This window comes from Emydura macquarii, unplaced genomic scaffold (genome assembly GCF_026122565.2).
Source record: "Emydura macquarii macquarii isolate MOO-44397 ecotype Brisbane River unplaced genomic scaffold, CSIRO-AGI_Emac_v2 contig_295, whole genome shotgun sequence".
Classification (NCBI taxonomy): Eukaryota; Metazoa; Chordata; order Testudines; family Chelidae; genus Emydura; species Emydura macquarii.
Window position 1 is genome coordinate 11,791,745 of NW_027130432.1, and position 12,962 is coordinate 11,804,706.

At 48.7% G+C, this 12,962-nt stretch overlaps 1 protein-coding gene across 1 annotated transcript; it reads left to right on the forward strand.

The window, feature by feature from the left end:
- The first annotated feature begins 251 nt into the window (after window positions 1-251).
- Window positions 252-2,746, forward strand: LOC137154387 (C-C motif chemokine 5-like). Its single transcript, XM_067549987.1, has 3 exons — window positions 252-452; window positions 1,730-1,844; window positions 2,387-2,746. Exons 1-3 carry the CDS (start codon window positions 386-388, stop codon window positions 2,505-2,507), a joined length of 303 nt encoding a protein of 100 aa, XP_067406088.1. The 5' UTR covers window positions 252-385; the 3' UTR covers window positions 2,508-2,746.
- The last annotated feature ends 10,216 nt before the right edge of the window (window positions 2,747-12,962 follow it).

Here is a 12,962-nt window from a genome sequence, read left to right on the forward strand (position 1 = left end):
TAAACTTTTTTGGGGGGTGGGAGTGTGCTGGGAATCACTCAGCAAGTGGTAGCCAAGTCTGGCAGTAACCAGGAGTGTGAACTCAGGTTTTTGGAGATCACTAGCTATATTATTCAGAATGCAGAAATGATGTGTTCTGTTTTCCAGTGTAGTTCCCTCAGTTTCCTTCCTCATGAGTTAAAGTTAGATTAATTTTGTGGAATCTCACCACACTTTCTGGGCTGGTTTTTCTCCTGAACTCCACTGAAGTTCTCTGAAGCTTGACTTACGTATGCAGCATGGACAGGATAAATTGCCTGGCTTTGCCTCCGAGATCTAACTTCACAGCTTCCAGGGGAAGAAAGGAACAGCTCTACACCAGACGAAAACCCCCTTTGAAGTCACCATGATCAGCCTGAGGACAGCTCTCCTGGCCACCTTCATCTTAGCAGTTTCTTATCAACATGCAACAGGTCAGTAGGAACCTTGATACATGAGTAGAGGCTAGAATCTCAGCTGGTGTGTAGCCAGGAGTAGCTCCACGAAAGTCTGTGCAGTAATGCTGATTTACACCAGCTAAGGTTCTGGCCCCCAGTGTCTGGTGTTAGGAGGCTGGTGGCCTGCAGCAGTGGCTTTTGGGAGGATTATAAAAGCCATCTTAGAAAATAATAATAGAAAAAAATAGACTAGACATAATTCAGCCCTGAACTGAGCAAGTGCAACTCTCAATGGATGGAAATTGCACCCACTTATAGCAGGGCTGAATCTAGCATTAAGATTTTATTCCTTCCTCTTTATTAATGAGATTTGCATGTAAATAGGGGCTGTATTTCCTAAAGGTTCATCTCCTCTTGTTGCTAGTCCCCCATTTGATTGTCATAATCCTGTTGTGACCTTATGATCATTCCCAGGGCAAGTGATTGTGACACGACAGGATTCTGATTTCAGGTGGGGCTGATGCAGCAGCAAACAGCAAGCTTTTAGGGAACAAAAATCTGTTTTCATGGAAGTGTCCTTAAATACCAGAGAATAAAGGGAGAGAAAGAAAGAATAATACATCTCAGCAAATTGGTTTCTAGTTAGTATAATGTACTGGCTACTATGTATTTGTACCACTGCCCCATACAGAATAGAATTAGAATTATTCGGTTGTGTCTTATGTGTCCCATACTGCTAACAGTTAATGGAGAGTTTCCTTTAAGTGGTAAAAGGCTGGGCTTTTATGAAGCAGGAGAATCTGAGCCACGTTTTCCAATGTGACAAGTTAGTTTGGCACTTTCTGAAAACCAGGCTTCTTAAGGGCATCTCAGGTTGTGCACCCAAAAGCAGAGACACCTGAAATCATTAGCTACTTTGAAAAATCATGGACAGAACCGAGTTCCAACTCCACTGCAGCTGTGAAATTCACTGTGCCCATAGTGCACCTCATAATGATAAGTGAAGTACCAGGTGGCCCAGATGTGCTCCCATATGCAGCTGCATCATCCACTTTAACTTGCTCTTTCAGATTCAGGTCTCCAAGAGAGTAGCCAAAATGGTCAGAGATTCTTACACGTAACTGCCCTTGGTACCTGCATCTCAGCTGGGGAATTCTCATCCCTGTCCCAGGGGGCTGAATGTTACCCACAATTATCAGTTTTAATGTAGTTTGCTGAGGTGACTGAAGGGGAGAGTAGAGACCCTGAGAAATCCCAATACCAGGAAGTTCTAATGCAATGTCTTTGATATTAACTAACTCTCTCTTTCACAGCAAAACCCCATACTCCTGTGGAATGTTGCTTTCATTACATGCCTAAACCGATTCAGCTTTCTAAACTGGTGGATTTCTACTGGACCCCCAAGGAGTGCCACTTACCAGCTGTTGTGTAAGTAGAGGCCATTCCCTCCACTGCTGATTCTCCTCCTAGCCCCTTATGCTGCATCGCAATGGAAAGCCAGAGAAGCTGTCAGCTTGAGATGCCAGCTGTCACATCAGGTTACTGAGAACAGTCTGACAGGGGTCAGGTTAAGCTCTTGTATATAGGAGGTTTTCTTTCTAAAGAGAGTAACACTGTGCAATGGCCAGAAGTGAGAAGTATTGTTAAGCTTTGGAGCCCTTGCTGCAGGATATTATTAAAGCAAATAACCTGGCAAGATTCAAGAGGATGCACAATCTACATGACTGGCATAGCACTTATCAATAATTGCATCGAACAGCCCAAGTCTAGATCAGGGCCGTGCTGTGCTAGGTGCTGTAGATACATATATATAAATTATAGCCCCTGCTCCAAAGAGTTTACAATCTAAATAGACAAGACAGACAAGGGTGCAGGAAACTGATGCAAGGAAAGGGACGGACAAGATGTTCCCAAATAAAAATACGAAGGTGTCCCTTTCTAAATGAACTCTTTTGCTTTTCTATTTGCAGTTTTGTGACCGGGGCTAACCGCCAGGTCTGTGCTGATCCCGCCAAGCCTTGGACAAAGGCAGCAATCAAGTTCTTGACGCCCAAGAGGAAACAAATCCCACTTTCTAGGAACCACAGATAAACACTCCACCCCAGAGCCACACCAGACTCTAGTGTCTACTACTGTCTCTGCTCATCTCCTGGGTCTTTATTTCATATACCTCACTGGACTGTTCTTGTTTCAGCACTGACAGACAGACAACTCAGGCCTGAGAGTGAGCGAGCTCTGTGCACTTACATGAGGACGCACTGTGCAGTGCAGCCTGATTTGTTGTGTTTCAGAACGTAAACGTCCTTGTAAAAACACCCACAACCTGTTACAGAGGCATGTATATTAAAGCTTCCTTGCTACACTGCTTGTTTGTGTTTGTGATCGTTCTTGCTCCTCGTGGGAGGGCATTAATAGCTCCCAGGGCTACAGTTTGCTGATTCACTGAAAGAGCCAGTCAGGAAGTGTTGTTGTGCGTGGGGGGCTCTGTTCTGTCGACCTCCCAGCTCCAGCTGCGGGCAGCAGCGCTGCAACTCACTGCACTCATGCGCCATGAATGTGGCAGCTAGAGGGCAGACCACAGGCTAGAAATTTAAAAAAAAGCCAACACCAAAATCAAAGGCAATTCCTCTTGGCACATGCATGTGCCCTGAGCAACTGGCTCCCCCGCCAAGGAGGTGTTTGATCAAGGGAAGCCAGAGGCCAGTGTAATGCGGACCGGCCTCTTCCTTCTCAGCTCTGGTGCCTACCTTCAAACAGGGCGACTCAGAGTTTAGTGCACTCCTTCCACAGAGCCAGGGATAAGTGCTCCCCAGCTGTGGCTACTCCCCTGCCATTGCTGGACTATTTATTCCTCCTGGGTCCAGCCTGTGTGTAGTCACAGGTTATTCCCCCGCCCTCATGGGAGTTACTCCTCTGCACTCATTTCTGCATGGTCCCCCCCGCCCATTATCTCCCCACTATTAGCCTCCACACCAAAGGAGGGGCTGCCATTTTTCCACAGGATGCTGCCCATGGGATTAGGGGTCCAGCAAAGCTGGTGGAAACCCCAACAGTTTAATGTCAAATGTCAGCAATAGGTGCACAGCCACAGCTGTGAGGTAGCAGGCACTGGATTGGAGTCACAAATTCCCTAGTGCATTTCTGTGGCACATGCAGAAAAATTCACATAAACCCTGCTGGTTTCTTGCGTAATTCAGTTAAAATACGACCAGTAGCAGCTAAACTGCCACCTCTTCCCCCCACACACACTTTGGAAAAAAGGTTTTGGACAGCCCAGAACTCAACTGGGTGGTGAGATCTTTGCCTGCCTAGCTGCTACAGGGATGGCTACAGGTTGGCCTGGGTCACCCTGCAGGTCAGAAGCAAAACCAAGCCCAGAGGCCAAATCTCCTGACTCCCAGGCCAATGTCCTATTCATTGGGTCACACTGCCACCCTGTGGGCCAAGGGGCAATTGCGCTCTTCCAGGAAGTACTTAAGAATAAGGACACAACCCCACATCTGACCCTCTTCCACTGAAAAAGCCCTGCATGTGAGCACCACATAGAAACCACTCATGGCTCAGCCTGTCCTCCCCTGCCCCTATTTGCTCTCACAACCTCAGTACATTTAGAATAGATTGGGAGTGAAAAAATGCACAAGGAAAGGGGCTCCCCAAGTCCCAGAATCACATCTATCTGCCCAGATAGTGAGAGTGCGTTGGGGTGCATAAAGAGGGAATAGCCCCTGAAAACACCTCCGGCGGGCAGCAGAGAGTGTGAGAGAGGGCACGGAGTTAAGGGATAGGTGCCAGGAGAGCTGCAAAGACTCCAGCAGACATCAGAGATGCGTGTATGAAAACATCAGCACCAGTCAGGGGTGGGAGTTTTACTCTCTGCTGCTAATATTAAATCGCTCTGGGTTGTTTATTGAGTCATGCAAAGAGCAGGGGCTGTAGGCAGCTCCCAGGAACTGAAATGGGCTTGAAACACCTCACTCCATCCAAAGTAGGAGAGTGTAGTGTGGCAGAAGCATCCAGGGGCATTGAGGGGGAGACCGTCTGTACGTCATGAGGGGCCCGGCTATATTGGTATGCCACTGCCATTCTGCACAGCTGCCTACCCCAAAATAGTCCTTCGTGTATCATTCCATGTACGAAACAAGAACTGAAATCAGCTGCCTGGGGCTGGAACAAACCAGTGGGCGCACTTTGAAGGGTGGGACTATGTGCGCTGCTGATGGTGCAGTCGCAACACGGGTACCCAAATGCAGAGGCTGCTTTTACTAATTTTGGTCTGTAGCAATCAGTCTGCCATTCTGGAGCCTCTGCTGCCCACCCCAGGCCCTTCTAAAGCATAGCAGCCAATTCTCATTCCTCATCCCCTGCGGTCACAATAGACACCAGCTCTTTCCACATTTGCTCCCTTCACTGCCCTTGTGCACCCACTTCACTCCACTCATGCGAAGCTGCAGAAAATCTTTTCTAACTCCCCACCCCCGCCCCCCCCAATCAGCTCAGTTCAACTTGTTTTATTAACTGTAGCTTTCACCAGATCAAAAGGATAATCAAAGTCAAAGCCTTTGTCAAAGATCTCCGGGCTGCATAGCTTTGCATCGGATCACTGAGAGAAGACACAAGAAACGCTGAGATATTGAGAGCATGATTCCCCAGGGTCAATACGCAGCAGAGAAGGGGACTGCCTCTCATTTATTTCACTCTCACGACTAAATTGCAGGCCCTCTTTCTGGCCCAGCCACCTCCCAATCACCACCTGCCCCAGTGAACTGCTTTACGAACAGGAATGTTTCAAGGCAGCTAGTTAAGCCCCGTTAACAAAGTGCATTTGAAACCGAGAAGCTACCTGACATTTTAGAATCCACTGCACAAAACAAACAATTGGGTTCCACAGATTTGTCCCTCATGTTTGCCATCTCAGTGATCCAATATTAAATGTGCTCAGTTTACAAATAAACACACAGGTTTGTTTCGTAGCTGCCAGCCCTTTAAACTGGGCCTGGGTTCTGAGAATCAAGCTGGGCCTTTTCCTCTTGATGCCTCATCGCCAGCACGAACGGCCCAGCAGACCTGGTTACGCTCTCCGTACCGCTTGTGCGGCAGCCTATTGTCTTCTGTGGATTCGCACAAGTGTCACGGATTGGAGCTTAGTAAACAATGCTGGTGAGGAGATGAGCAGGCAAATGGAAATCTCTCTGGCTGCTTGCCTTGTGCCTTTTTATCCTGGTTGCTTTGTCATGAGGGTCTCTCCCGCACTCAGGTTATTTAGAGAGCTGTGAAGCTCTGGAGTGGTTTAGGAGGTAACTTTTCAGAAGAGCTGGCCCTTTAGAAAGAAGGCTTTAGCTGAGTTTCAGATCCAAGCCCGTTCTTTCAGCCTTTACCAGCTCTGAGCAGCTAAAGAACAAATACCATTTCCTACCATTCGTTTTGCTGCTGTTGCAAAAAGCAGCTGCCAAGGCACCTTCCGCTGCTCGGCAACAATCAGCCCTGCTGTAAGTGAGCACATGACGTGTCCTCAGTGGAGTTGCACTAGCTTATACCAGGGCTGAAGGTTTGTGAGGTCATTGTCCAGGCTGAAGCAATTGTTACATCCCTGAAAAGCTGCTATGGGCTACAGGCTTCGGCAGATTCCAAGGCTCTGATTCTCAGTTCCTCTGTTTCTGCACTTGGGGCAGAGGCTGAACTTAGGCAAGTGAAGGTGGCTTGAAGCTACTGTGGCAGTCCCTGTATTCTGTGGCTGTTCAGGGCGCTGCCTGGCCTCTGCTGGCAATTAAAGCAGCCTCATGGTTATGCTCTGCTTCCCACAGCCTCTTTTGGAGCTTGGAAGTAGAGAATAAATTGCAGGGGAAATATGCACAGTGGGACTAATTGGGTATCAGGCCCCAAAAGGCTGGGTCATAAGCCCATGCTTTTAAAAAACAAGGAAAGATTCTGGTCCCCCGTTTTCATATTTGGGAGCCTCCAAAATCCACATTCAGGCACGTAAACGACGGTCTTTTCAGCAAGGGTCTGTGGGAGGAAATTAAGAGCAGTGCTATCACCATGCAGAAGGCGTTCACTTCCCTGCACTTTTCCTTCCTTGTGTAGGAAGAGCCGACTGAATTTCTTGATCAGTGAATTTGAGCGAAGGGTGGTTTGCATCTAGCGGGTGTGGCAGACTACAGGAAATGTAAAAATAGGCACCTGGGTGTCAGAGAGCGAGCGAGCGAGCGCTCAAGCTGAGTTAGGGAAGAACTTCCCTGCAGCATGGGTTCTGGGCAGCAGGGTTTGTGCCCACGGACATGGGCCCCCACATTTCGGCCACTCCTTCTTGAGGACTGGGACCTCAGCACCCGGCCTAGTTAACCCCTGCCTTGACGGGCTGGAGAGAGCCAGGCTGCCTTTGAACAGAGACCCAGCTCATCGTGTTGTGTCACCTTGGACAGTGCTGTGACAGCCTGAAAGAGACAGCCCAACGCAGCGTTTAGGCGTCGCACCGTGGAGGATTTGTGGTGCTCAATGACGCCATCTGACACAGAGACGCTCCTCTCTGTCCCTTCCCACCCGCCGCTGCTGAAAGGGAGCGGGTGGCGTTTCATCTGCCCCCTCTTTGCATCGCGTGCCTGTCCTGGCTTCCCTCCCTGCACCCCTGAGCCCTGCCTCCTGCGCTCCTGGCCCTACCTCAGCACCCACCAACCCTGCTGACGCATCCCCCGGGTCTTGCAGATTTTCATCCATTCTCAACTTCGGTCTTCTTCTGACACTTGCCCCAGCCACATACCCACATTTCCCCCTCCCTGCCCTGTGCTTGTAGGAGCTCCCCAGACGCCTGTCCCTCGGAAAGCTTATTCCCACCCCCATGCTTTCTGTCTTATCTCCTGCCACCCTGCTCCAGTCACCCCACTTCCTCTTCTCATGGGTTCCTGCTCCCTCCCCTTTCTTGCCCACACTCCATCTCACTCAGCTTCTGCAGCAGCTCTTGCCTCTCTCACGCCCCCTGCACTAAGGTCTCAAGCTCCCATTTTCTTGTACCCGTTGCTTCTAGCCCCTACCCAGGCAGCCTGCCCCAGTTTGCCCTTCAAGTTCACTCCATACATCCCTTCTCTCTCAGTTGCTGTCATCGGTCGTCCCCTGGCTCTTCTTCCGCCTTTGGTTCCCCCTGTCCAGTTCATCAACACTTCTTCCAGGCAATATCCTCTCCTGTGTTGCTGAGCCATCTGTTTCCACTGAGTCTCACTTCTCCCTTACTTCTCCTGATCTGTGTGCTGTAAGATTTCTAGAAAACAAGAAAGTCTCCAGTGGTCGGACTGGAGATAGAAAGTAGCGATGCTTTTCCCACCTCCACACGCACGACCCACGGCAGACTGCAGCTGTTCAAAATGTGATCTCTTCTGTATTTCTGCTCAGCCAGCTTTCCAGAAGACATAGGACAGCACCTCTTTGGGGTTGCTTAGGCGCCTTTGACAGGCACAAAACGCACAGTCCTGTTTAAACAACCAGACCAAACCAGAGACGGGATAGAAGCTGCACAGCTCACACATACCCTGGCCCTCAGCTTCCTCTCCTCCCCCACATTGCCCAGGGAAAGTGAGGGGCTTTGGAGCATGCCCTGAAGGTCAACAGAACTGGGTTATTTTTTGCCAGTGGAGCAGGGAGTGAATTCTCTAGTGCTGGCCCTGTCAAGGGGGCTCCAGCTCAGTTTTTTTATTCTTTCTTCACACCCTTTGCATGTTGCCCTCTCTGCCCATGGTCTCACCAGCTTCCCCAAGGAGAACATGGAGAATCTACATTTCCTTCTCCTCTCTACATTCCCCCTGAGCTTGCCTCAGTTTCCTCCCATTCGGCCGTACTCATTTTTAACTGGAGATGTCCCTTGTCTTCTGACTCCTCCTCCTGTCCCATTGTCCCTATCTCCGTCTCATTGACATCACTAGCTTCTTCCCTTGTGCCCCCCCTCCCTCTCCACCACATGCCTAATACCAACCTTTCCACCCCCTCACAACAGCCACTGGTTCCCTCAGAACCCTCACTTGACCCTTCCCCCTCGACAATGACTGGCCCATTGCTTCCCTCCCCTTTCAACCGATTCCCTTCCCAGGCAGCTCGCACCCTCTGCTCTAATTCCCGCAACGCTTTCTTGGATGGGCTGCAGTCTGGCTCAGCCCTTTCTGCACCCCGAAACTGCTCCCGAGAGTCCAGTGAACGTCTCTTGGCCAAATCTAAAGGCCTTTCCTCTATCATTGTCCTTGCTCTGTCGGCTCCTTTGCTACTGTTGGTCATTCCCTAATCCTCAACTCTTCTGGGCTTTCCGGTTTCTCCTCTCCCCTTCCATCAACTCCACCTTCACTGCCTGCTCTTGCTCCCCTCCCCCACTCTCTGCCAAGCTCTGGCCGCTGCCTCCTTCTCTTTTCTCACTATCCTCTGTCGCTGGGTGGCCCTTTCTGCTCCCCAGCCTCCACTGCCATCTGCGTGCTGCAACTCCACCTCTCCACCCTCCCATTCAACCTGTCGCTAAGACACCTCTCCCTGGATGTCCTGCCGCCATCTCAAATCATAGAACCATAGAAGATCCGGGTTGGAAGGGACCTCAGGAGATCATCTAGTCCTACCCCCAAACTCACCATGGCCTGAAATCCTCCCCTCTCCATCTTCTCCATCTCCGGTCACCTTCCCACCCCCATTCCTGTCTCTCAGGCTTCGAATCTAGGAATTCCTTTTGACTCCTATCCCACCTCCCTCCCATCCAGCCTGCCACCGAATCCTGTCTTTCTTTTTCAACAACACCCTCACGGCTCATCATTCCCTCCCAATATACACCACCAATCCCCTCTTCCAAGCCTCGCTCATCTCTGACCTTCTCCTCCCCGTGCTCCCAATCTGCCATCCTATCAAAATGTTGTTGCAAAAAATCCTCTTTTCTTGCCCTTACCCCCATTTATGGATCATGTCATTTCCCTCCCTAAGGCCCCGTGTTGGCACCTTTTTGTCTTCTACCCTCCAGTTCAACACGGGTGGAATGTCTTGCCACTGATTTCAATAGATTTCAGAGTGGGCCTTCTAAGTGTCCATAGGCAGTAGGCTCATTCAGGAAATTGCCCTCACTACTAGATCCACACTTGTTTTGCAGCATCTCCCTTTGGAAGTGCTTCACTTATCACTCCCAATACCCCTGAGCTTGGAGCAAGCAGGTACCTAGAGTCTTTAAGTGCTGGTGTCTAGGAGATAGGACCCTGAGATATAAAAGCCGCCCCTAAAAATAAAATTGTCTTTGATTATTTTTGGCTCTCTTCAGCACTTGACGAGGCATGAAACGGTATATAGAACCTAGTGATAAACCGAGATAATCTACGAGAAATCATCTGAGATAGCAAGAAACCAGTAAGAAGGGAAGCATGTGAGAGGAAAAGGGAACTAACTAACTGTGAAAAAGGGGATCTGAGACACAGAGCAATCTCAAGAAGAGAAAGAGAGTGAGTGCCCTCAACTGTTCTGCGACTTCCCAGGCTCAAGAAGGGCATATTCTGGGAGAGAGAGAAAGACAGGAAACCTCAGACTCAGCCAGTGGCACATAGAAGGCCCTTGCGTACAGTGGCTGCTGCAGAGTCGGTGTCAAGGAAAGACTACATCGTACAAACCAACATGCCACTCCAGCTTGCACACATCTTCCTGCCTTTGCTCTTTCTCCTTTGTCTGCATATGGGTGAGTTTCCCTTTTGAACGTATCAATATGTTTTCATTGCTGTGGGAGAGTCAGGAGTCTCCGTTGCTTGCAAAGTAAAAGCTCCTGAAAGAAACGCAACAAAACCCTTCCTCCCAGGGTATGTGCAGAAGCTCTGTAAGCGGGCGATACCAGAAGCTCTGTAAGCGGGCGATACCAGAAGCACGTAAGAAGTGGCAGATTGCCTGGGAGAGCAAACGGTCTGAGCCCATGATGTAGATTCCTGGTTTTCTTTGGCTTTGGGAGTTTTGCCATTGATTTTAGAGTGCAGGATTAGATGTTTGAGCGGCCCCAATGTGCCCAACTTCGTTTCATCCTATTTGTGACACCATCAACTTAAAAAAACAAAGAAAAGAAAACACACACATCTTTTTGAAAGCTTTCAAACTTACTGTAGTCTATTCCAGCAAGAAAAATGAAAATGACTAGAGCTAAATATGTATATTTAGTTCTTTGTTTTTGAAAGTTGGGTTTTCTTGATGCGCTTAACGACATCTTTTCTACAGTCAGTTTCACGGTGTCCCTTACTTAGCTGTTTAGTCAATCAGATCTGCACAGACAAGGGTCTGCTTGTGGGGTGGTGCTTTCAGGATCATGGCTTTAGTCAGTTACCCTTGTGATGCGCATGGGTCTTTCACTCAGCAACAGGAGAGAAATTATTTTGAAAAAGTAAGCCAATGTGACTATAAAACCACAAAAACTGGCAGGGAAGACTCAGGGGCATGGGTTGTGCTGCAAAATACTTCAATTTTATTTGTTTTTCCATTGACCAGGTTTCAAGTTTGCTGTGTCTCTTTAAATCCAAGCAGCTGGAAAGATGGGAATTAGGTTTTTGGTATTGCTTTGTTGTGCCACGTAACAATCCAACTGATACAATAAATACTATAAAGACATCTAAATTTTATCTAAAATTGCAGAGCACTTAATGTCTTAAAACAGAATTCTCAGCTAAAAACACATTAAGCAATTTCAAAGGTTAATTATCACAGAATGTGTGTTGTTTATATTGCAAAACAGTGCTCATCTTATCTGCGCATTTCTGTCTGCTGAAGCATCTGATATCATGGCACATGTGGTATCTGAACTTTCCTCTTCTGAGAAAAACTATCTTATTATGCAGTCTGAATTTAATATTATTTCCTCCCATTCCAAAATTCCCCATGATGGGAAACTGGGGTGGCGTATCCTGGCTGAATTGCTTCTTCCAGAGCTTGCACAGGGGGAAGAGGGATTGGAGGGTACAGGTATAGAACCATAAAAGTGTAGGGCTGGAAGGGATCCTGAGAATTCATCAAAGTCAGCCTCTCATGCTGAGACAGGACCAAGTAAACCTAGACCATCCTTGACAGGTGTTTGTCCATCCGGTTCTTAAAAACCTCCAAATCACAGGTATTCCGCATCCTCCTTTGGAAGCCTATTCCAGAGCTTAACTACCCTTCTAGTTACAAAGTTTTCCCTAACGTCTATCCTAAATCTCCCTTGCTGAGGATTAAGCCACTAGGTCTTGTCCTACCTGCAGCGCTCAAGGAGAGAAATTGATCTCAGTCCTCTTTATAACAGCTCTTAACATATTTGAAGACTGCTATTAGATCTCCACTCAGTCTTCTTTTCTCCAGACTAAACAGGCCCAGTTTTTTTAATCTTTCCTCAGAGGTCAAGTTTTCTAAAGCTTTCACCATTTTTGTTGCTCTCCTCTGGACTCTTTCCAATTGTCCATATCTTGCCCAAAGTGCGGTGCCCAGAATTGAACACAGTACCCCAGCTGGGAGCTCACCAGTGCAGAGTAAAGTGGAACAATTAGCTCCTGTGTCTTACATACAACGCTCCTGTTAATGCACCCCAGAATGATATTCGCCTTTTTCACAACTGCACCACATTGTTGGCTCATCTTCAATTTGTGATCCATGATAACCCGCAGATCCTTGTCAGCAGTAGGACCATATGGCCTGTTATTCTCCATTTTGTGATTGTGCATTTGATTTTGCCTTCCTAAGTGGGCAGTGAGGAAAGGCGGTGGTAGGGAGGAGGCAAGCGTGGACACAGGCTGCTTTCACTGCGGCAGATAGCTCCACGTGCCGCTGTAAGCACAGACATAGACTTGGAGAGATTCTGCCACCTTTACCACACAAGTGACACCATTGAGTACTCGTGGAGCAAGGTAGTACCCAGAATGAATAAAGGTGGCAGAACTGGGCCTTTAGATTGTCAGAGCCAAATTCTGTTTTCAGTTAGGCCTGTGGAAAGCAGGAGTAACTCCAGTGAAGTCAGCAGAGGTACACTGGGGTACAAGTGGTGTGACTTAAGATCTGAATCAGGCCTATGCTTTGTGGAGCAGAGACTGTGGGCCTGACCCCCCCACACTCCCAGCCTGCATCTTGTGTCATCATTTGCACCCGTGCAAAGTAAACAAAGCAGAACTGCTGTATTTTTACACACACTTGGTTATTCCAGTGATTAATGACCATCACGGTTAAGTTTTGCACCTTATTTCACATCACACGGTCCACTTACCACAGCAGCACCTCCTTGGGATTAGCTCTGCCACTTGGTGCGCCCTCTTCAGGTAGGGCCTCTCCCATTGTCCTCACACCCTACAGACCCCCTCCGCTCCAGGAACCACACCGTCCTCTTCATGACTTGGCTCTCCGGCCCAGGCACCATCTGTGTCTTCCCCTGCTGGGGTTACCCAACATCCTTCTATGCAAACTGTCCCAGGCCATCTGCACCTGTGACCCTTCGCCAACAGCCAGCAGGGGAACCCAGCCCAACATCTATTCCAGGCTCCCATCCAGGGCCCCTCAGTTCAGAAGTTCAGGGCTCTAACCTCCCAGCCCTCACTGCTCCTTCCCTGCACT

Coding starts and splice junctions, on each gene's coding strand:
- LOC137154387 (XM_067549987.1), top strand. CDS start 386: ATGATCAGCCTGAGGACAGCTCTCCTGGCCACCTTCATCTTAGCAGTT. Junction 453..1,729: donor TTCTTATCAACATGCAACAG/GTCAGTAGGAAC, acceptor TCTCTTTCACAG/CAAAACCCCATACTCCTGTG. Junction 1,845..2,386: donor TGCCACTTACCAGCTGTTGT/GTAAGTAGAGGC, acceptor TTCTATTTGCAG/TTTTGTGACCGGGGCTAACC.